Source organism: Nipponia nippon, unplaced genomic scaffold (genome assembly GCF_047370975.1).
Source record: "Nipponia nippon isolate SJK-2023a ecotype South Korea unplaced genomic scaffold, ASM4737097v1 scaffold_5, whole genome shotgun sequence".
NCBI classification, from domain to species: domain Eukaryota; kingdom Metazoa; phylum Chordata; class Aves; order Pelecaniformes; family Threskiornithidae; genus Nipponia; species Nipponia nippon.
In genome coordinates, this window is record NW_028262369.1 from 87,319,590 (window position 1) to 87,342,841 (window position 23,252).

The 23,252-nt window shown below is 44.7% G+C and overlaps 1 protein-coding gene and 1 long non-coding RNA gene across 12 annotated transcripts in view; one reads left to right on the forward strand and one right to left on the reverse strand.

The window, feature by feature from the left end:
- Positions 1–2,486: 2,486 nt before the first annotated feature.
- CLASP1 (cytoplasmic linker associated protein 1) overlaps positions 2,487–23,252 on the reverse strand; it is a 184,605-nt gene continuing 163,839 nt past the window's right edge. For all 11 annotated transcript variants that reach the window (XM_087733992.1, XM_087733990.1, XM_087733991.1 and 8 more), the window contains 4 exons: positions 22,484–22,612; positions 11,608–11,814; positions 8,429–8,545; positions 2,487–6,650 (listed from right to left, as the gene is read on the reverse strand). In XM_087733992.1, the coding sequence (XP_087590118.1) occupies positions 6,564–6,650; positions 8,429–8,545; positions 11,608–11,814; positions 22,484–22,612 (540 nt within the window). In that variant the 3' untranslated portion in view covers positions 2,487–6,563. The remainder of the gene's footprint in view (positions 6,651–8,428; positions 8,546–11,607; positions 11,815–22,483; positions 22,613–23,252) is intronic.
- Positions 16,227–22,571, forward strand: LOC148052374 (uncharacterized). The gene is made up of 3 exons (XR_015699150.1): positions 16,227–16,347; positions 20,931–21,183; positions 22,438–22,571. It is a non-coding gene; the product is annotated as an uncharacterized LOC148052374 (long non-coding RNA).

Consider the following 23,252-nt stretch of genomic DNA (forward strand, 5'->3'; position numbering starts at 1 on the left):
CAGACCCTCCAGGACAGAGAAATGAATTGAGAACAGGCTAAAAGTGCTCAGAGCAAGCCTTCATGCTTGCCAGGAATCTCCTAACTACCTTTAATTGCTGATATCAACTCCAGTCCTCCACCATAGGGGAGAGCCCAGCAAAACCATCTAAGTCAGCAATTACAGCCGTTCCTCATTCTCCATCTGTGAAGCAATCCTGTGGCTTAGGACAACAGGGGACTTCGAGACAAAGGAGCTACAAGGGACAGACAATCTGAGGTGGTTCAATAAACAAACACCCCCTTGTCAACACACTGCAGTCTCAGCCCTAAAGGACACGCCAAAATCCAGCACAGGAGGAGCCAGGAGACTGAGCAAGAGGATTATTTTCTTTTGCTCCTGTATTTCAGTGGGAGTAACTGCCTGGGGATGCTCCTGTTGAGCTTTTCACTTGCTGCAGTTGCATTCTGCAAAACTGTTGCCTTCTGCCATGCTGCTCCTGCAGCAGAGGGGTGGCCTGTGCTGGCACCCCCAAAGGTGCAAGACTTGGCACCAAGGCCAGTATTTGTGTATTTTCCAAGGAGAGTAGCAGAGGGTCAGACCTGGGCAGCAAGTGCCTGGAGGCACGAGCCATTGCTGGAAGAAGACAACTTCCCCAAAAGGAGCTCTGTGCATCGGGCGATGGCTGGTGATGAGCCAGCAGCTGCAGCTCCATTTTGGCCTTCGTTCTTCATAACTTGAGAAACAGCACGAAGGTTTGGTAAAACCCAGTCACAGGGTACGGAGAGGTGCTCTCTGGAGATGGAGTAGGCCAACAACCAGCCTCCTCTGGTCCAACCCTTGCTGCCTGGTGCTCCAGAGGGAAAGGAGACCTCCAGCCACACAAGCAGCCCTCTGCATGAGTGTTGTACAGAATGACCTATTTCTGCATCTGCGGGATGTCCTTCTCCTCGGCCCCCACAAAGGGTTTTGCAAGGGCTGACCACTTTAAGCACGTGTCAGTGAAATCCAGCTCCCCAGCTCGGGTTGTCTAGTACCACATTTGCAATGCCTCAGACTTCAGAGCTTTTCCAAACCCCTTAGGGCTGTAAGGCTAATTTAGGCCAGCAGCTGGAGTTTTATAAGGCACAGACAAGATAGTGCTCTATTCATTCTCTGTTCCCTTTCTTATAACCACAGGTACCTGGCACTGCTTGAGAAAAAACACGTGGGAAGTGCTCTGGGAAGAATCCAGGGTCAGTGGGCGAGGCTGGACCTTCCCTCGTACATGCAGCAGAGTCAAAAAAGACCCTGCCACCGCAGGGGTGAGATGGTCCATCTGCAGCAGGGAGAGCGATCGCAGCTCCTCACTCCCAGCCGGGCCCCTGAATCTTGATGCAGAAGGGTCCCTGGGCTGGCACGGGCAGGGCTTGGTGGCAGCCAGGAGCGCCAGGGCAAAGGAGACACCAGCGAGGCTGCTGATGCTGTGAAGGGTCTGCAGCTAAACGAAACTATCGCTTGTCTAAAACTTCCCCAAAAAATTGTCCAACTTGTTCTAGCTCAGTAACTAGCTGGAGAGTAAAAAGGGCAGATAAAATAATCCTCTTGCAGGAGGAGAGAGAGAGGATAGTTTAACTAGCAGTGCCTTATGCAGAATGGCCAGAACCACCGTGTCCAGAATGCTGGTGCTCACCCACCGTAACACTCTCCATGTACTCCTCTGTCTGGGAACGTTTACACCAAAAGCCTCCCACAGGGAATCTGAACCTCCCCTGCTCTCCTGACTCCCTTGCACCCACCACAAGGTATCTGAGGACCTTTTACCTTGATGCTAAACACATAGCATCAAGGTAAAAGTCATACCTTAGGGGATCCGTTTCCCTAGCGTAGAGCACAGCTTCACTACAGGTCTTTAAATTGCAATGGGCTATTATTCCCCCAGGATAACACACAAGCGCTTGAGCTTTCGGGCTCCTCAGCCACTTCAAATTCACGTTCTTTGTGTTTTGGTACCAGGCAGAGAGACTTGTGCAGTTCCCAGCTCCTCATCACCTTCCCAAACACTTCATCAGCCAAATTTCTACTGCCACATATTTTAAAACCTCTGCAATTCTCTTAACAAGCCTCATAACACAGGCATCTTGTGAAGCCCTCGCTCCTTGAGTTATGTGACTTTGCACTAGACCATCAATTTGCAAAGAGCATATGGCTCTCTAGTTCGTAATGTCACAAGAACATCCTAAACCCATGATTTCCCTAAAGCTTTTAAAAGCTGACAGCAAAGACCAGCACCCCAAAAGATCAGCTGCCCGCTGGCCCCACTGCCACTCAGACTGGTGCCTGTAGGAAACAGCCAGACCACCATGCACCCTCTAATTAAGACATGAAAACACAGCAGCCAGGGCAGGAATAAGAGCAAATCCTTTACAAGCAAAGGCTGCTAGAGCGAGGAGCTGTGCTGGATAATGAATCTACTTTAATATTTCTCCCCCAAAAAGAAATCCAACTTCCACTTATTCTAGGGCAAACTCAAAAGGTTTTATTTTAATTTTTTTTTTTTTAGCAAATTCTATCACATAAATGTTAACAAAAAACATCTGTACAATTGCCATGATACACTCAAAAGTGAAACAAATAAGATATAAATACAGATATGGATGTAACATGACAAAAGCGGAAAAAATAGAAAAAAATACATGCGCATGAACACGGTGCCAACAAAGTCATTTCTCATGGCTGGCATTTTTCAGAGCAGTTTTTACTTCCCGTTTAAAACATTGTTAGCAACGTCCTGCTGTATTCTACGAAGGTCTATTTTTCTGTCCCTTAATATGTAATATTATGCTTGATAAATAAAGGGGTGGGGAGAAAAGGTTTTGATGACAAAGATGCGAGTTACGTTACTTATACAGGTTATTGGTAAGCTAGTAATAAGCAATAAAAAAGACAGTCTCGTATTGTATTGTAATCCAGGCAAGCACACATAGTGTACCTTAAGAAAGCCACATGCCTCGATATTTCTGCACTACATGAGAACTACAGTACGTAGACCTGTGGGGCGGATGGATCCGGTATTTGCCCATGGCCACGGAGCACGGGTGCAGCCAATGGCAGAAAAAACATCCACATCTGAGATTTCGGCAACCTTGCAGCCAGGAGCCGCTGTCTGCTGAGAGTTTTCTCCCATTCAGACTTTTAAAGCATGGTGGGCAAATCAAATACACTTTTTTCCTTTTTTTTTTTTTTCCTTTTTTTTTTTTTTTTAAAGGTATGAAAAATTGAAGCCCTGCATAATGGGCAGCAAGAAAAAAAAGTAAAAGGCAGTTGCAGTAGGTGGCTACTGCCAGGAGAACGTGAACACAAGCTTCACCGGTGCGGTGAGGCACTGCCAGCATGCAGATCTTTCTCTGCAAGCATGCGTGGACGCTGTGATTTGTAGCCAGAGAGACCTTTATGCTTGCTGAATAGAAAACAAAATGATTGTACAGCTTGTTGAAGTCAGAACACCGGAGATCAGAGAGGTGACATTCAGAGCTAGCCCTTTGAGTACTTCAAAGGAAACACAAAAAAAAAAAAAAAATCAGGTCATGTTCAACATACTAAACAACCTTACTATGTACATTATACGCAATGATTTATAAATACCTAAGCAGAATGCTCTCTACTGTATGCAGGTATAACATACTTCTAGAGTACTCAAAGGATGAACAGTCCTCGACTGACTCACGTAACGAAATTAAGTAGCACGTTAATGAGCATCTGTTGACAAACAGAACAGAATCTGATTCAGAAAGTAAGGCCTGGTTCTACCACTTGCAGCCCCAAGTGTGCCAATAGTATCGGAAAACACAGGCTCGCTGCTGGAGTCGCAGCAGGTTGCAGGCGTCTGTTGAAGGACGAGCTGTTAACTCCTACCGTAGTGTCAGCGCGCGCGCTAGGGTCAGTTCAGGGACGTTACAGTGCGTTCACTCTCAGTGCATACTAACAGGATTTTATAAAATATATAAAATCATTTGAGAAGGAATTCAATTCCTGGAGATTTGCTACAGTGTGCCATACAAAAAAAAAAAAAAAAAAATCAACAAACAAACAGCAAACGGTGATGGACCAAGCTCCATCACAGCTGGGAGGGACTAAGCGTCATCTGGTCAGCTATGCTGACCTTCTGAACCCCACAACTGGAACAGAAGATACTGAACTGAGATGGGCAGAAAGAGAGGCATAAATACTAAGCGGTTAGAGTACAAATTAAAAAAAAGGAAAAAACCAACAAAAAACCAAACCCACTACTAAAAACTCAAACAAGACAGCTAACTGCTGCCAACAGGTCGGCTGAATATTTCCTCAAAAGGGAAAATAAATTTTTTTAAGCTAAAATAATTTGAATAATTCAAAAAATTAAAAAAAAAAAATTCTAACAAGCATACTGAAAGATGTTGAAAAGGAATGGTCCATGGAGCAGCCAATCCTCCTTCTAGTGAGGATGGCTTTTCTGAGCCTGCGGAAAGACCCTAGGGGAATCCCACCCACCAGGATAGCATGGTTTCTCCTGCCATGGGATTACTCATTGGGAAAGATGAGGGAACTAGTCCTGCAGCCAGCAGAAGCCTGGCACGTCCTGACAAACTCAGGAGCAGGTGACTTCCTTCGCTCTCACATCAGGAGGGAAAGCGACCGACAAGCTTTGCAGCCCAATCCTGCACAGTCCTCACCAGCCCCAACCCCTCCTGAGCTGGGCATTGGGAGGGGAGCTCCCAGCACAGCTCCTCAGGGCTGGGGCTGAGACACAGAGGGATGCCCTGATGGAAAGGGAGGGCTACGGGGCTTTACCCTCCCCACTGTGCTCCCCTGCTGCAGTACTGGAAACTCTCATGTTCTCAGTAGGCTACCAAGGTGTCCCTTCAGCTCTCCAAAGGGGAAACGGAAGAGGCTGGAGAGAGACCAAGGCACTGAGAGCAGCCAGGGAGCACACATCCATCACCACAGCTGCAGCCGTGAGCTGCAGGTCCACCATCCTCTTGCATTGCTGGTACTGGGGGCAAAAACCCAGTTCTGATCCATTGCAGGTTTGGGGTGGGCATGCCCGTCAGCCAGGAACCAGCCCAGGGCCAAACACAGCACTAGCATCCTCCTGCTTCCCCTCGTTACAGGCAGAGGCAGGGGGAGCTCACCCTCTGCAAACAGGAGTGTCTCCCTTTGGGCAAGGGTGGTGCTGTGGGGTATTTGACCACTGCTGGTTTGGCTCTGACTTGGTCTGTGTCATTGGATTTGCCCTGCTGCACCCTCACCCGCAGCACCCTGCTGACAGCAGTGCACAGCGAGGGCCCTCTGCACCCCTCCAAACTGCAGAGCACCCAGCAGGGCTGTGCGTGGGGCTGGCCAGGACGAAGGAGGTTTCTAAAGGCAGCTAACAGCGCTGCAGGCTCTTCAGGCACAGGAGGGGAGCTGCGGCAGGCCACCAGCACTGTCCCAGCTGGCCCAGCAGGTGCTTCCATGGGGTCTTTTTGTTCAGTTTCAGATGCCCTTTCTGTTCTCTGGGATGAACATTTTGCCCAAAGCACGAAGGAGTTGTGGGGACAAAGCCATTCACCACCCAACACCAGTGGGTCAGGTCAGAGCAGCAGATCAGCCCTTCGACGCTACAGACTTCAAGAAAAATGCAGCTAGCCTCACAAGGCAGCACTGAGATACAGCCCTGCCAGCTCCCACTGCTCACCCACAGATGCACTCAGAGCCTAACCCAACACCCACCCACCTCATTCTGGTGTCCCATCGCAGGCATCACTCCCAGAACTGGGTCTCAGGTTCCCTTTGGGGAATAACAAGTAATCTGGAGAGTCTTTTGAGTATATGAAAGAGCCGAATGGATTGGGAGGGGGGAAATATTTACACAGTCAATGAAAGGAGCAAGAGCCCAGCTGTTCTGCACAGCACAGCTGGCTGGAGAGCAGTTACAGAGAAATCAGCCCATCGGAGGTCTGTCAGAAGAACTATGTACAAAATCTCAGATGTTTAAAAAGAACCTACTTTTTCATTACTCACTTGATATCTCTCAGTATTAAAGCATCTGAGGCTGGAATCACAGCCACATCTGCAAAGATCTCCCCACGGAGAGCCCTGCATGTTAGGCAAGCTGCAACAGGGAGTACAAAACAGGACCACAAGACTTGTAAGAAGAGGAGAACCTAGCCAGAATGGCTGCGGCCACGGGGAGAGAGCGGGTAACTAGCACATAGAAACCAAAACTGGGTATGAACTAAGCCAACAAGATTTGTTTGACCTTTATGCGTGTCCACGTTCTTGGACTGTTCTGGAACACTAACCTAAACATATTTCCGAGATTTCAGCAGGCTATACAAATATGTTTAAGTATGGCTTTCTGTTGTTCACTTTTAATGAAGACTGCAACACAGACCTTGCTTCCTTTACATTCAATACCAGTAAAATTCTACATAAAAGCTTTTAAGGGACTAAAATACTGATTGCAATAAATATCTGCATGGCCTCCTTGAGCTGATGGAGCGCGCCAGTGAAGAGTAGCAGAAAGGTCTCTGAGAGGCACCGTTGATTGCTTCTAAGTCTACACATATGTCCACATATCTCCATTAACTGTGCGTTGAAACATCTGAAGAGGAACTGCTGTTGCTGTTGGTGGTCTGGGCCCTCTTTATGTACAAGTTTAGTAGCTTCATCTGAAAGAAACACACATACATCAGGAGAAGATGCCAGGAAAAACAGGCGGACAAAAGTCAACTGCAAATCTTAAAACTCGCATTCTGCGGTGAACTTGGTTTTGAGTGAGCTGACACTGAGCTCTCTGGAGGAAAAGCAGAAGCAAAGCTGAGCGTATTTCAGAACAGACAGAGGCAGGAGAGTATGCCTAGTCTCACTGACGTTACAGATTTAATGGGATTTACAAAAACCTCTTGCATTTCACTTCAGCAGCCATCAGTTCACAGACCTCAATCCTGCAGCCTGCTCTGAGCAAGCAGGATTCCCACAGAGGTCAGTGGGGCTGCAGGCACACCGGCGATCCAATAGCCATGGTCTCTCCTAGGAAACCTCCTGAACAATCTCTCCATGCTTTATAAAATGTTCATTTTCAATGACATTTAAATATCTTCACTAACTTGGTACATCCAGTGAAACTGCAGCTGTTGTGACTATATGCTTCCTTCGCACGGGTTTGTTTTCTGTTTCTGCCTTACCACCTTAGCTCCAGATCCTGCAATGACTCATGCACACGTTTAACTTTAAACATGCAGGCAGTCTGCGTAAACCCAGAAGAATTACTCACATGTTTATAGTTAGTTGTGTGGTGGAGTAAGCCTGTGGCACCTAGGATACTGGGATAATAAAGCCTCTACAACATTTTATAGGGGGATTTCCTAACTGCCCAAATATAATGAGGTAAACCTCAGCACCCATAGCTGTCTCTTTCCAGAGCAATTTGGAGGCACAAGTAATTTGTTTAAGGACAAAGTAACTCAATTCAGAAATAAAATCCAAGTGCCATCAGCCTCAGGTTGTTTTGGCCTGCACCACACTTCCTACCCACAAAAGAAACTATTGCTTCAAAATAGCAGAACGAAGCCTTCTGAACTAAGTAGCTATTCACATGCAGAGATCTATTTCAGAAACAAAAATGCAGAATTCATCTTAAAATTGCAGAGAAATCTCAGGTACGATAACTTCAAACAGGAGAAGAAATCTTGTGATGGCTTCCTAAGCAGCTCTGAAAAGCAAGCAAACGCCACCCGCCTCAACACAAAATGCCAGCTCTTGGCTGAAGGACAGAGCTGAATTAAGGACTTGATTTCCCTTGCAGCATCAGGTCACAATTTGAGTTTTGCTGTTAATCTGACTCCATGGCACAAAATCCTTTGAAGTGTCACTTGAGCTTGCTGGTGTCCCAGGAGGAAAGGGACCCATCTGCCATGCTATTAAGAGTGAAGCTTTACCTGCATTTCTACCAGCCCTAATCACACCCTGCTGCTGAGAGGACCTGCTCTCCCACCCATCCCAGCCATGCATTCCCAACACACTTTGCACTAGATTACCTGTGCAGCCACAGAGCGGACTGAAAACTAATTAGTTTGTACTGCAGATCTGGTTTTCAGCTGATCCAGCTCACTGCACGGTCACCCCTGGATGCAACGCCGAAGGGGCAAGGTAAACATGGCTGCAGTGAGAAGGACCCACTCGGTGGCAGCTTGCAGTTACACAGCATCAAACGCATCATGAAACCGATCCCCGAACCCCATCAAAACTTGATAAGTGGGATTTCAAATGCTCACACTGCTCACAAGTGCTGTGCTGTTCTAGTGGTGTTTGGCAGGGTGAGACAGGATTTAACAGAGTACAGGGAACTTGACCCAGAGCTACCGTGAAGCCACTGGTCTTGCTGCTAGTTAGTGCAAGCCATTCAGCTGGCTATTATCAAAACACCAGAGACACATTACTCTTGTACCTTGCTTCCTGTGAGTTGTGCGAGATGAGGTTTCAGTTCTTCTCCAATTACTGAATAAATTGCCACTAGGCAAAACACGCTAGCTTTACGGACACTGCTCTCTGTATTATCATAACCCTAGGAAACAAGAAAAAAAAAGGTCAGAAGTCAAACAGCACTCACCAACATCCTTCCAGAGCAATATACTAAAGAGCTGATGAACATTTTGCAAATGTGGCTGACCTAACAGATAAACACAAAGGCCCTGCTTAACATAACTGTTTGCAACCTGAATACTCAAAGAGCAAGAGAATACAATCACCCAGTACATGTTATTTATTCCTTGTATTATTAGTTATTACTATCATGTTACAAGTTATTAATATCCTGTTATTTATAGCATTAAGTAACAACACATAGTTTCCCAACATGAGCTTAGGACTCTATCAAATATACACATTCCTCTGTCCAGTTCAGATAACTATGTGCTATCCTGGTTGGTCAGGACTTCTTAGAGGGGAGCCCTCATGCTCCCAGCTTGCCTTCAGAGAAGTCCTTCCTGACCCAAATCTAACTCAAAGGAAACCAATTCTGCTCCTGAGAGCGAAGTTATAAACGGAGATGAATTTTGCAGCAAAATGGCCTAACGGTTATATCACTCAGGACACAAAAGCCAGAATCCTATTTTGTGAACAGATATTCTACCCAAATATCTATTTGGACAGAATAGCTCTATCCAGGCATTAGAAACTGCAAAAATCAGAGTCATCATGGATGTTTTCCAACTCTTTAAAAGCACTGGCCTTAAATACTGTGTATAACACATGTACTAGTCCATTACATGAACTGCCTCTGTAACCTGAAGCTTTTTGATTACTTATCAGGTAGGAAATACCACAGAAAAAAACATGTTTAAAGACCCCTGTAGGTGTGGTGGATCTCTGGCAGCTTCAGGAGAGCTCGAACTAGCCACCAGGTCACTCAGCAGCTGGTAACATCAGTCCTGTACTCAGACAGTGATTCATCACTAAGCAGCCATCCCATGAGAAACACAGACATCATCACTTCAGTCTGTGGGACGCGGGCTCCTTCGGATGCAGGGTGACCTCTGCCGGGAAAGCCAGGAGGAGGGATGCGGCACGGCTGGGGCTGCCAGGCTGCCTGCTAGCAGGACTGACGTTCTAGCTGCAGGGCCAAAATACAGTCTGAAATGACAGTTTGCAATCCCAAAGAGCACTGAACTAGAAAAGCAGGGGACCTAGGTGAGTCCAGAGAAACATCAAGCTATTGAGGACTGAGGTGGAAAAAAGGCTGAGGAACGCCCATGGAGACACAACCCACTGCTAGGAGAACTGCTAGGATGCAGGGCTCTCCCTGTGGGTCCCAATCCAAAGGCTCCTGAACTCACCAGGTGACTCCGCTTGAGCTCAAGTTTCCCTATGGGCTTGGCATTTTGCTCATGTGTGCATCCCAAATTGCTCCCGTGGAGGCAGGCAGATCCATGCGGTGTTGAGGCCTGAGAGGACTGTGTCCAAGTGGGCGCTGGGCTGGTAGAGCCTGTCCCTTATGTACCAGCGGGACCGTCACTCCACCTCTCCATCTGCCAACTTCCTTGCAAGGCAGCGGCTGCTTCTTCTCCCAGCGTTTAATAACACAGCCCAACAGTTAGACCGTTCGCTCAGGAGATGACATGGGCTCAAAGCTCTCTTCAGCCTGAGGGTATTGAGACACAGCGATGGGAGAGTGCCTCGTGGCCCAGCTCTATCCTCCTGGCTCCGAGGGAGCCAGGGCTCCACATCAGGACCAGGGCAAGCACCACGACTTTCCCCAGCCAAGCCCTGTTCTCGCAGGGAGATTCCCATCTGCTCATGGGGATCCCGATCCAGGCTGCTAAGCTACACACTTGTGCTCATGCTGCTGCTGTCCAACGCTCCTTGCCTCTTTACCGCTCTGCCGATACCCTTGTAATCACACAGGTGATTCCCTCCTCACACAGTCCTTCAGCCAGAAGGATCCCAAAATACTTCCCAAAACATGAGGAGTAGATTCCTTTGATCACTATGATCACTGGCAGCTCCAAGATGAAAAATGGCAAACTAGGCTCCTTAAACCAAATCCGTTTTAAGACATGGAAGCAATTTAATAAAACAACTATAACTGCATTTTTAAAGGCACGCTGCTCCCAAACTTTTCTGGTGCGTTGAAGCTCCACTGTTCAGACTGTTGTCTCCAACAATTATGGCTAAAAACTTTTTACAACAGAAGTTTAGATCAATACAGAATTGCCTGATTTCCAGAAGTTGAGATTTAAGAAAAGAATTGCAAGACCTGACACTACAAAGCTGGGACAAATGCTAGGATGCACAAAGGGAATTTCTGACTCTGCTCTTATCCTTCCAACTTTTTATGCTCACAATGCAAACTTCTTTATCCCAGTTCTCCACTGAAGTCTTACCCACCCAAACACGTCTCCCCTTTCACATTGACTGATTTGTTCCTGTTGCAATCCCTCCCCAGTAAACACACACACATTCTCTCTCCGCCCTCGCTGCTACCTCCCCTTATTTCCTTCTTGCTTGCAGCCTCATCCCAGCCGTTGGCACTGCCAGCTGCTTGTGCAGGGGAACAGAAGACAACACTGCTACAGCCAGCGCTGAAAGCTAAACTCACAATGTAAGACAGAGCCTTAGCACTGGCAAAAGCAGAGCTCCCCACCCTGCCTGCGAGGGTTATGAAAGAGGCTGAATGAAGTCAGCAAGTAGTTCGGTCCTGATTTCAGAGAGAAAAGAGGAAAGGACTAGCCTGCCTGCTGGGATTCAAATTCAAGTGCAAAGTACAATCAAAGCATAGAACTGTTCAGTGGAATTAAAGGAGAGTGCAAGATGTATTGCTTGGGATGTACTGAGTCAGCATAAGATGTGGCTAGTTCCTGCTCTCAAATTTATTACATGGCTGCTACCAGCTTATTTAGGAATCAGAGCAAGGCATGTAATTGTGGAACATACACGCGGAATCTGAGTTTTCTTTTCCTTAACATTAAAAACATCAAAAGCTCACATATAAAAACTTAGAGGGATTAAAACTTCAATTTACCAAAATCTGGCCCCAGGGGGTCCATCGTTCTCTCTTAGGTCACAGACCTCACAAATTACTTAATGGTGGTTTGTGCTCAGGAGCATTTGTGACATGGGATTCTGTACCTGTAACAACCCAGGAATGATATCGGGAAGGAGCTGATGCAACGATTCCTTGGAAATCCTCTCGATGACTTTCGTCTGCATTTTGATGGCAGCTAAGTTAATTGGATAATCTGCAGTCTGAATGATGGGGCAAAGCACCTTGATGCATTGCTCAGGGTGGATGGAACTCGCCAGGGTGGAAGCAGCTTCTTCTGCAGCTCTGACAACCTGGAATAAAAGCAGAGCAAAACCTTACGTTAATGATGTCACACGTCACAACCAAAACCACCAGTGTGTACTAGGAATGACTGCCAGGAAATGCTTGGAGATGTTCATTAGGAGGCTCTATCGAGAGGCAATTGACTCCGAGAATTCATATCCTTCATCTCCAGTGACATCTTTGTTCCAGTCAATGGTAAGACGTCCACCCTGCCTAATGTAACTGTGTCAAAGTTGTGGCTAGTTCGAAGAAGTCATCCGTCACCCAAGATAGATAGGCATCGCATCCTAGAAGCGAGAGGATGACATTTCTCCAGCCGCTGTCAAAGAACCTAAACCTACCAGCTTAGACTTCATACAAAATTTCTCTCCTTAAACATTGTAATCATAGAATCATAGAATACCAGGTTGGAAGGGACCTCAAGGATCAGCTGGTCCAACCTTTCTTGGCAAAAGCATGGTCTAGACAAGATGGCCCAGCACGCCGTCCAGCTGAATCTTAGAAGTGTCCAATGTTGGGGAAAATGAATGACACCATTGCACCTTTTAATATGCAGCTCACCTGCCGAGCGCTTGGGTGCCCAAGCTGCGACACCCATGCCTACATAGATGTGTCCTGTCATTTCTCAGCGAAGCTGTGCTTTAATCAAACCCAGGCTACAGACACAAACAGGCTTTAGGCTGCCCCTGAGCAGGCAGCTGTGCTCGCAGCACATCTAACCCATTAAGACAACACTGGGATCACTATAAACCACGGGAGGAAGAACAAGTGGAAACAGTGGTAGCACACACCTTTTGCAACTAGCCCACACTGTAAAGCAGTCATGCAAAACAAGGGAGATCCCAAATTCAATTCCTCTCTTAGCCTGAGGGAAGGCAAATCCACAACTTTCACACTCTTCCCCAGCAGGTAGGACAGCTAGCTGAAAGAGGAAAGACCTGATTGTGGTCTCTCCTCCCATGAGAGTTCATTCATTTTACATTCTACAATAATTGGATAAAGAAACAGGATGGGAAGGCAGGTTTTCTTTAATTGCCAGGCAACAAAATGAAGCTTCCCCATGGCTGCACTCTTCCTGGCCACAAATCACACGCTCTTTGCTCCCCACGTTCTTGTTTCAGTACAAAAGATGGAGGATGCTTTTGGTCATCTTTTCTCACTCCCCTCTTCTCAGGGCTTACTTTCAAGGGAGGGTAGATCCTGAGTGGACAGAGATGCCCCAGTGGACAGACTTAAATCCAACACCTCAACTCTAAGAAGAAAGAAGCATTCACAAATCCTTGTGCTTAGGATGTCCCAGCTAGCCCCAGGCAGCCCCTAACTCTGAGCACAGGAACACTAATGCAGCCTTTGAAGGCACCCCTTCTTTCCTGACTGTGCGGGAAGCTCAGATGCCTAGCACCAGTTCTCTGACTTATCCTAAGCCGTACTACCTGGGGTTGTCTGAAGTCGATACTTTGAAACCAGCACTAGGAAATCTGTCCCAGGCAATCTGCAAAAAAAGCAAATAAATCAAACCACAGGTCTCCCATCACTTAGACTGAAACCATATTTGCTGGATTCTCCTTGTTCCCCTCTTCCACACACTGTCACGGTATCAAACTCTGGGATTTCTATTTGACTAAGGCAACCCATGGATGGATGTAGCTCTATCAAAGCCTCAAAAGAAGGTGAGCTTTCATTATTTTTAAGTAACTAGTGTGGATAATGCATGAACCATGAGTATTTGGAAGTCTATCTCAGTGATTACTAGGACAAGAATGTCTCCCTGCCTGGACTACAAAACATTTTCCACAAAGGTTGAATTGATTTTTAAGATAGCAGCAGTGAGTAGTGACCAGAACAGATCATCTCCATCCAGAAAGCCTGCTTCACCCACAGTTTTCGCATCACTGCCACACCACTATCATTAATCTTCCACTCATGCTGACAGCTACGTCTCTGAAACTGGAATGGCCACAAGATACTTGTACACCCAGGAAATAACAAAACTCATCCACTTGGCTCTTGGCATCTTCTAAAGCAAACCCAACAGCGAAAGTGATCTCAGACACTTCACACAGCACAAATACTGTATGCGGGCAAGGTACAGGCAAGATGGTGAAGCAGACCTGAGACCTTGATTGCTTCTGTATCAGCTGTCAAGCTGTTCCATCTAACTCAGGCCTTTCTCAGCAATTAATTATAACGTTAAAAGATATTCCAAAAAGAATGGCAATCCACAATGTGGTCAGTATTAAAAAAATTTCATCCTGAAAGATCTGTGAATGAGTAACCAAGCAGAATAGCCTGCTTGTTTTCCCACTTCCAGCAAGTTTTCCCTCTTCCAGCTATTTCTTTGCAAATTCCCCTTCAATTTCACACACGAGAAGTATGAAGGTTAATATTTTTCCATGTAAGCCAGTACTAGCTTAGAAGGGAGCACTATGTGATTTTGTTGGGAAAGGAGAGAAACACCTGAGTACTTAAGGGAAATGTAATGCCATGCTTTGGTGCCACGGCGTTGAATTGCTGGAGTGGATGAAGTCAGGAGCTCCCAGGAGGTCTCCTTGAAAGGAATTCACTTCTTGGCACTGCAGCTTTTGACGTTGGCTTTCCCAGCGCTGAAATATTACTACCATCAAGCTTTCCACAAACAATGCAGTGGACTTAGAGAGCCTAGATATCTTGTAATCAACTTAACAACATTTATGAGCAAGTCACTACCTAAAAAAAACTAACTATAACTATTTGGACACAGGCAGCTTGGGATTTTGCTTTGCAACAACTCCAAATAGCATTAGTAAATGTTTTCACAGACACTCTGAGAAAGAAAAGCTTGAATATATCACAACTTACAAAAAAAATTTTTTTTTTTTTAAGCTTAAATCCTCCTGGTATCCTACTTGATAAGAAAGTAACAATATTTTACTAGGCACTTACAGTCAGACTCTGATCTCAAATACACTACTGTAAACTTTAAACAGTACTGGAGTGGGCAAAAAATTCATTGAGTAATTCTATCCGCATTTCAGCTCCACATCCTGTGTGCATGAAGTTTACCATGCACATTAAGTTGCAGGTATGAGGCAAGTGTATGAGACAAAACCTTTTTTTAAAAGCCTGTTACCAGTTCCAAGCACAAGGGGTTAAAACACAGCTGAAATTTTTCACAAAAGGAGCCAGGATTCAAATAGCAACAAAGGTCACACATATTTTGCGCATCATAAGGTCAGCAAGAAAAGTTGTAAAGCTGCGGGATTTATTTATGCCCCTGCAAGTTCTCCTTCAGCAAAGCTGGCCATTTCGAGCAAGGATCTGGCTGCCCTTGCACAGCACTTCGGTATTTCACATCACGTCTCCCTGAAGTGCCTTCCCTCTGAATACAGAAGGACACATTACACATGTCCAGTAGGCTTCCTGCTGATATTAGCTTGTAAATGCGACACCACCAGGGAGAATTCCAAGTCTTCCGAGAGCACATCTGGCAGACAGCATCTGCATCTAAGCCACACTTCAGCAAACCCCTTAAGCATATGTTTAACTTTAATAACATGCTAAAGTCTCACTGACGTCAATGGGATTCGAGCGTGTGCTTACATGCTTGCTTGAATCAGAGCCTCTTCAGGTAACTAGCTCCTGGCACCCTTGGAAAGGGCCGGCAGGGCACAGGGTGTAGGAAAGGGTAGGGCAATACCAGCTGAGAGTGAGCCAAAAAGGACGAGCTCATCCCTGCTGGCACAGACAGCTGAATGTCACCAGTCTGCAATGCAAGTACCAGTCCTGTCCAAAAGGTCTTTCCTTCTGGCTTTGGCAGACTAAAACATTCAGCTACCCAGATTGACTCCACATCCCACGAGGGAAAGCACGGCTCTGAGTACTTCCACAGTGTGCTCAGAGTCCCGCTGACCTGGTAATGCCAGAGAAATCAGCAGCATTCCCACACAGAGGGAAGTGCATTATCAAAAGATACAAACTGCCAGGTCATTTGGCAACAAGAACATGCCATTATAACAGAGTTTAGCAAAGATATTTTGCCGTGAGGCACAACACTTGTGTCTTGCAAATTATACATACCACGCAATATCAAAAAAATCAAAAATCTTTTTTAATCAGGGCTTCAACCTGACCAGCAGAGTGAAACGATCTTAAAAGGAGTGGGAGAAATGAGCAAACAGCACCAAGCAACAGGTCTTCCTCCCATCTTTGGAGGTAAGATCAACAGATACACACCGGGAAGTGACAGGAATGGCTCATACTCACAGCAGACACAAGAAGTAGTGACTATGAAATGCCTCCTTCAAATTCGAGAAAAAGAAAGGGTGCTGTTCACTACATGCTCCCTGTCACAAGAGGATTAAAAATTAAACAAGTTTACTGAAGAAAAAACAAAGGCCAAAATACACAGAGAGGCAGGCAGAACCATTAGCATGGGAAGGCTGTCAGCTTCAGACCACTGGAAGGAGGGAGGACATCCTCAGGGAAGCATCATTAAGGAAGGATCCTCAGGGAAGCATCATTAACATCATCAAGGAAGCTTCCTTCTTGCTAGTCGCTGTCAGGTAGGATACCAAGTGAAGCAAACTTTTTGTCTGACCCAATATAATTATTCTCAGTGATCTCAGAAATATGAAAGAAAACTAGCAAAGTTGTCAAATTATGATGGTACCTGGAAGAAGCAAGTTCAAAAGGGTGGCTATGAAGCACTAGAGAAAGCCGGCAGACACTAAGCTGTGTGTAAGGTATGTCACAAACATTATTTTACCTCCCAGTAAAAGCTTAGAGCAAACTATGGCTTGGGATAGTGCGATATCATTCAACACAGGGCAGGTAGCCCAGGAATGCAGATCTAAAAGATAGCACTTTGCCTTAAAGAAGCAGGTTTTTCTCCTTTCTAAATGCTTACCTTACGCTCTACACGCTAGAGACTAGATTCAGCCTGACTTCTGCTGGCATAACATAAGCTGTGTTTGCTGGTGGGTTCCTTGGAAGCCATCTGTGGTGCATTAAGACCTTTCCAGTGAGTCTCCCAAAAGAGAGAAATGGTTATACTTCCACCCAGTTTGCTTTAAGGAAGGAACCATATTCACATGCATGAAGCCAGAGAGGTGTAGCACACAGGTAGGCTGTTCACCTCTAACAATGTCTTCCTTAATGCTTAGGAGTGATCTTCAAAGTAACAGGTTAGGCCGTCCCAGGAATACGCACGTGAAATGCTTTCCAATTTCAATGGGAGGGGATATTGCTGATGTGCAGTATTAGGAAGAGCGTGATCAAGACAGCCACCTGTCACAAATCTCTTTCTGTTACTCGAAAAGCACATTGGCATCATCAACGTTCTACAAAATTTGCTGCACAAACTTTGGATGACAATTCCCACTAGTTTACCCGGTTCACAATGCACTGCAGCCAGGGGATCCTGTTCGCTTAAGACAGCCAGAACCAAGACTCCATCTCCTCCGCATAATTTCTTCTGCTCAGCTATTACTCTCAGTGCATTACAGATGTTGCTTGCTGCCTGATGGCTGTGGTAATCTGCTCTTGGTCAATATGCAGCAGCTTTCTAAAAGGTTTTGATGGTTTCATTTCTGCTTTGAAGTGACACAAACTACAGACAAATAAGGAAAGAAAAATGTATGTCCTGACTGACCTACGGCAGAACATGCCAGTTTCATAGGCTACACAGGGCATCAGCGTAACATGCTGGGATCTCAGCAGAGCAGCAACTGTACACCTAGATGAGAGCTGTATGTAGGACGATAAGCTGGAGTACTTTGCCACGACTGCTAGTTGCACCGTCTCTGCAGAAACTCGTGGAGGATGAGGCAGCATAGGTAAAACTCCACTGAAAACTTGGGAGGCTTTGTATGCTATTGTGAAACACACAGAGGGCCAGTGAAGTTCATTAAGCAAAAGAACAAGGTTTTGCTTTCAGGCTTACAAAGCACGCAGCTATGTTTTTGAGCCAATTTTTGCCATCTAGAGGTGGGTACTTAAAGCCTGCATAATCTAAGCTGGAGGGGATAGAGGCTTACCAATACCTAGCCAGGCAAACTCCCATCCCTGAAGGCTTTGCAGTCTGATCCAGACAGGAACAAACAATTAAGAACTTGGTTTCAAAGCAGGAAGGGGACGCAGCAATGGGGAGTGCTAAGCAGATGAAAAAACAATGTGATTTTTATAAGGGATTCAGAGGAGATGAAGTAGATTAGACTGCTTCTCCTGTGCACTGAAAATTTCAAATATGTTGGGAATTAGAAAAGCCACATAAACATATACTATGAAACATCAACAACTGCCAAGCTGCAGTGCTTGGCAGCTTCCAGCATGGACTATATAGCAATTAACCTTTAAGACTGTGATCATTTAGTGCTTTTCTTCTTTAGTGCACTACATTTTGCAGAAACCTACACAGATCATACCATCAGAGGACAGCTGCAAATCATCTTATAAAGGTCAGAGGCCAGTCTAAAAGCACCTCAGCAAGATAGTAACAATTATCTACAGTAAATGGATAGCTGTGATTTCTTTTTTCCCACTCTCTTTCACAGGTTTACAACAAAGAATGTTACATTCAATTATGCTTATGGACCTTCCAGATAATAAAAGACCAAAATTAGATATTTAAGACATGGCACAATATCCTTTCCATACACACAGAAAATACTCATCCACTAGGTCTATAGGCTTAGTGGCAGAGAAAAAGAGTGGCAGAGACAGAAGCAGGGAATTAGCTATCCTATGATTTTCACTGAAAAGATGTTTTGTAACTATTTCCCAAGACAACGAACTATTTCTGTTTTAATATACTCAATAATAAGAACTTATACTCATTTTGCTGGTATAAATCTGAAGCAATGTCCTATCAATGGTATTGGGTCAGCAGGCAGCATCTCTCCTTAGTTATGAGTGAGTAACTCCACTGGAACAAATGAGTTAATATTAACTAATTGGCAACAGAAAGATGGTTCTCTTCCAAATAACTCCAAACAAAGAGTGATAAAAATCAACAAGATTTAATACTGTCCACAACTTCAATTATGTTCTAATGCTCCAAAAGTAAGTGAAAGGCATTTACACGTCAACCCCCATAAATATTTACAGTTATGACTGAAGCAGGCTTGACTCTTCACATCACCCCATTAAATCAACGGCATTGAATAGACTGTTATACTACAAACAGCATACAAACAGGCTGAAGTTAACAAAATGCAAACTAAGGATGGATCCCAACCCAAAGTCTTCTAGTCTGTAGCCTAGGGTTACATTAATTTTGAACCCCTGTTGAGGTCTGTGCTTTGCGAATCTCCTGCATTTGCATTCACAACAAGGCGCGACTCAGCATCCAACTCCATATACCAAGTTTTCCTCTCCTGTGTCCCTGGGAAGAGCTGTGCTGCTTTGCTGATCCTAAACCTTGCCTTCAGCAACAGAAAGCAGAAGAGTTCTACCCATGGCAAAGATTCAATTGTCTAAAGACTTCAGCTCGGACTTAGAAAAACAGCCAATTATCCAGGCATCCCAAGATACCCAGCTATGCCAACACTGCTTTGATACTTCCAGTTACATAATCTGGAATAAAACCACAGACCCTTTTGTCTCAGACTGAACCTTTAACTAGATATCGGTACTCAAACAGAGGAGGGGTGGTGGTACTTGCTAGGTGGTGAATACATTGGTTATAATTTATTATTTGATCCCTCCTGGTCATAATGACCAGCAGCAATATTGGAATTCGGGATGACAAACGAACCTTCTTTTTGTTTTCCAAAGAACTGCCTCTTAGTAAAATGACTTCTTGGAGGTGGTACCCAAGATTAACAGTTCTGTACTGTTCTCCTCTTCAAACTCTTTCCTTTTTCCTTGATCACTTAAACGGATTCTCCATAGGCCATATGTAACGGAAAATGGGAGCAATAACAGGGAAATTAGTAGTCCCCAAGGTAAGTAAGAGTGAAACAGATATAGCTCATTCAAAACAGTCATCTTCTGCTGACTTATGCACCCTGTTGTGTGCCAAAGGATCTCAAACCATGAATCAGGATTACTCCTGTCTTCTAGTACAAGGCAGAAGCAGCCCAGAAACATAACAAACCCTGGAGTGAAAACCTATCAGAGCATTACTAGCACATCGATTAAGACCTTCCTAACCAAATTACATAGCAGCTTTCCTCAAAGTAGTTAACACAGTACAGAGGAAGATTTTATTTTATGTAGCCTAAGGACGGTACACCACTGCCCTTAATATTGCTCTGATTTAGTGAAAAAGAAAACTGTAGAACAGACCACTGAGATCTTCCCTTGCCTTTCCTTCTTCAGCTATTTTTTGAAAGTGCCCTTCAATCACAAACTGGTGAATCTTCACTTAATCTGCTGCTCAGTGGGATCAAGCCAAAGGGCAGCTCCCCCACCCCTCCTGGAGAGAGCAGTGCTGCAAAGTCAGCACTGAGAACAAGCTGGAGGGCCACCACAGGATGGGAATTTGTGACCTTCTGGCCCAGGGCTATGAGTTTGACCAACTGAGCCATGCCCAAACGGACTCTCAGTTAATTTTTCACAGACTTAACTGAATCAGCAAGCCTCCACTACAGGTAAAAATACCTAAAGCATATTCTCAAGTATATCTTTAGCCTAGCTCATGTAGATACCCAAGTGCAGGTTGGGAAACCTTTCTTAACTTCATGAATGCTGATATTCCCAAATGACTGACAGACATGATGCCTTTCATGGGCTGCATCATGGTTCTGAGAGCCTCATTTACACGGGGATCACAGGGATCAGAAAAAACACATACACAGAATGAAAAATCCAGCACTAGTGCCACCACTTAATACAGATGCCCACGCAACTGTTTAGCAACAGATAGTAAAGTAGGAATACACCTGCAACATCCTGCTATAACAACTGCCACCCAAAGGTCTCATTGCAGCAGTTGCAAATATGATTTTTTAAATCATAAAGATGCTATGCAAAAGCATGCCTTTGATTTACAATGGTATGTACAGCACAGCAGCTACTTGCTGATAGCAATACAGCTCAGAATTATTCTTCTATAAAGAAGCGCCAGAACTCACATCTCTTCATTCCTGGCTTGAGCTTTGCTTCCTCTGTAGTAAAGACTTAACTCTTCTCTGCTTTTCCTCAGGAGGCACCTCATGCAAATCCTGAAGAACCTTTCCATACCACAAGCTTGAAGAACACAGTGTGGGGAGTACAGAAGCATGAAGAGTCATGTTTTCAACGTTCTGCTTGATTTCTATAAAACCCACCAGTCCCACAAGGACAGTGAGTTTTGAGGGGCATTAAAAACAATGCCAGAGACAATCTGGAAAGGTCCTGCTAGAAATGGCAGTTTTGGAGGACTCTCAGAAAAAAAATACAAAGGGCACTGAGTCAAGGTGAGCTGAGAAGTATGCAACCAGGAAAACTTGCCAATAAAAGGCACTCCCTCAGAACACAATGTTTTGTCTGACTGCTTTATCAGGAAATCAATTTACAACTGCTTCTTATTACTCTGAACTGAAAATGACAGGAGCGCAAAGGCTCTAAATCAAGGAGAGGAAGGTAGGCAGAGTACAGCAGTCCTCATTCACTAAAGGATTAAACATTTTCTACTTTTACATTTTAGAGAAATCCACCCTGTTAGTTTCTTTCCCTAAAGGTATTTTTTGTTTTGTTGTTTTGATTTTTAAACAGTACAGTTTCTGCTACGCACAGCTAACATAACCTTGTGCCAGTTACGCAATGCTCTGGAGCAGTCTGATCTATACAATGATCTTTTTCATGGCCAAAGCTCTCCAGACGGAGATGCCTAAAATTGCTATTTAGGACAAGCCTCTTGCAGAGAAGAGTAAGTGTCTTAGATTTCAAAGCAAGAACTTTGGTAACAAAGCCATCACAGTCATATAGAGAAATTCATGTGGCACTTTCCAAGGTTTAGTTCAAACTTGCAACATGCACAAGGTAGATTAAAAGATCCAGCTTGGAAGTCAATCTACAAAGACTGACTTTAAATGTAATTTGAATTTATTTACTGCAAATGTTATTATCATATCCCTTTATTTTTGTTTTACTCCAGAAGAATACTTTCAGTTTTACATACAAGTTCTCTCACAAAAGGAAAATGCAATTCACTCTTCCTCTTGCTTCTTCCTCTGCCCCAGCTTCTTTTTCAGCAGCATGGACTCTTTGTCCATTTTCTCCTGTTACCAGTTCCCAATTCTCCATCATGGCCCAATTTCACCATTATGGCCCAATATTCACCGTTAAGTTTTCACACACAATTCTGCTTGAACATGGGCTTTGTGTTCTCCAGTACATTTCTTATCCTTACTCATACAGACGGAGGGAACACAGTGCCCCCAGTGTGCTCCGCAAAATTATTATTAAACATGCGCTTTTCTACTACAGGGTTTCAGCCTCTCCCAGATAGAGCAAGGAAATCCTGGGAAGTTGATAAACAGTGGCCTACAATTCCAGATAGCTCCAAATCCACTGAAGCAGCTCTGTCAGTCTCAACTTTTTTCCTCCCTGCCTCAGCACATAAAAATCCTAACTTTTCATACTTGGGAGACTTAATATCAATTTGTTCTACTGTCAAGATGGGTCAATGTGTTTGCCTGTTAAATCTCACTGTTCCTACATTTCTTCAGCAGGTCCATATTGCTTTCCAGCAGCAACACTGAAAGGCTCACTCACCTCCTTGTGGGAATCCTTATGTGCTTCCAGTGTTTTCATGATGGTCAACTCGGCATAGTTCTTAAACCTTGCTGGCTGGTTCCGTAAGATCTCTCTCAGGACTCGCAGCGCCAGGGCTCTTATTGAATGCTGTGTCAAGAGAAATCCACATTAGAAAAAATTCACTTCTCAAAACTATAGTTTGAAGTAAATTCTCATGGCTCCCTACACCACCAGAAATCTTATATCACTCTACCAGCTCCAGTGGAGCGAGCATTGTAATCAATATAACTAAAATTCAGAATTGGTCTCCTTGCTTGCTTTTACACAACAGTTCACATAAAACAACTGTTGACACAGATATAAGAAAGAATCAGAATGACTCTACTTTGTTGAATTCTGTACTCTTTTGGCAATAAAGTACAAATTTGTACCCAAAGCAGCATGTCTGCATTACATGAATCTACAAAGAAGCTCAGATCAGATTTGTTTTGCCCTTCTTCTTTTGCTTAGCTTTGCAGACATCAAACAGGGCTCCATCCATGCAACAAAGATGTTTCTCATGTAGTAATGCAGTAAAATCGACTCTCTTCCTGTAACTCCTAAGGAAATTACTTTCAAGAACAGTCAGTCATTGTAGTCAACACTGACCTATGTGTTAATCCTTTATATCAAAAGATCATTAGCAGAAGGGATTTATAACACCTGCTTCAATTTCATAACTGTTATATTAAATTTTTGGCCTGTGGCCATGCCAAATAGATTCTGTCATTTCAGCAGAGGAGTACTT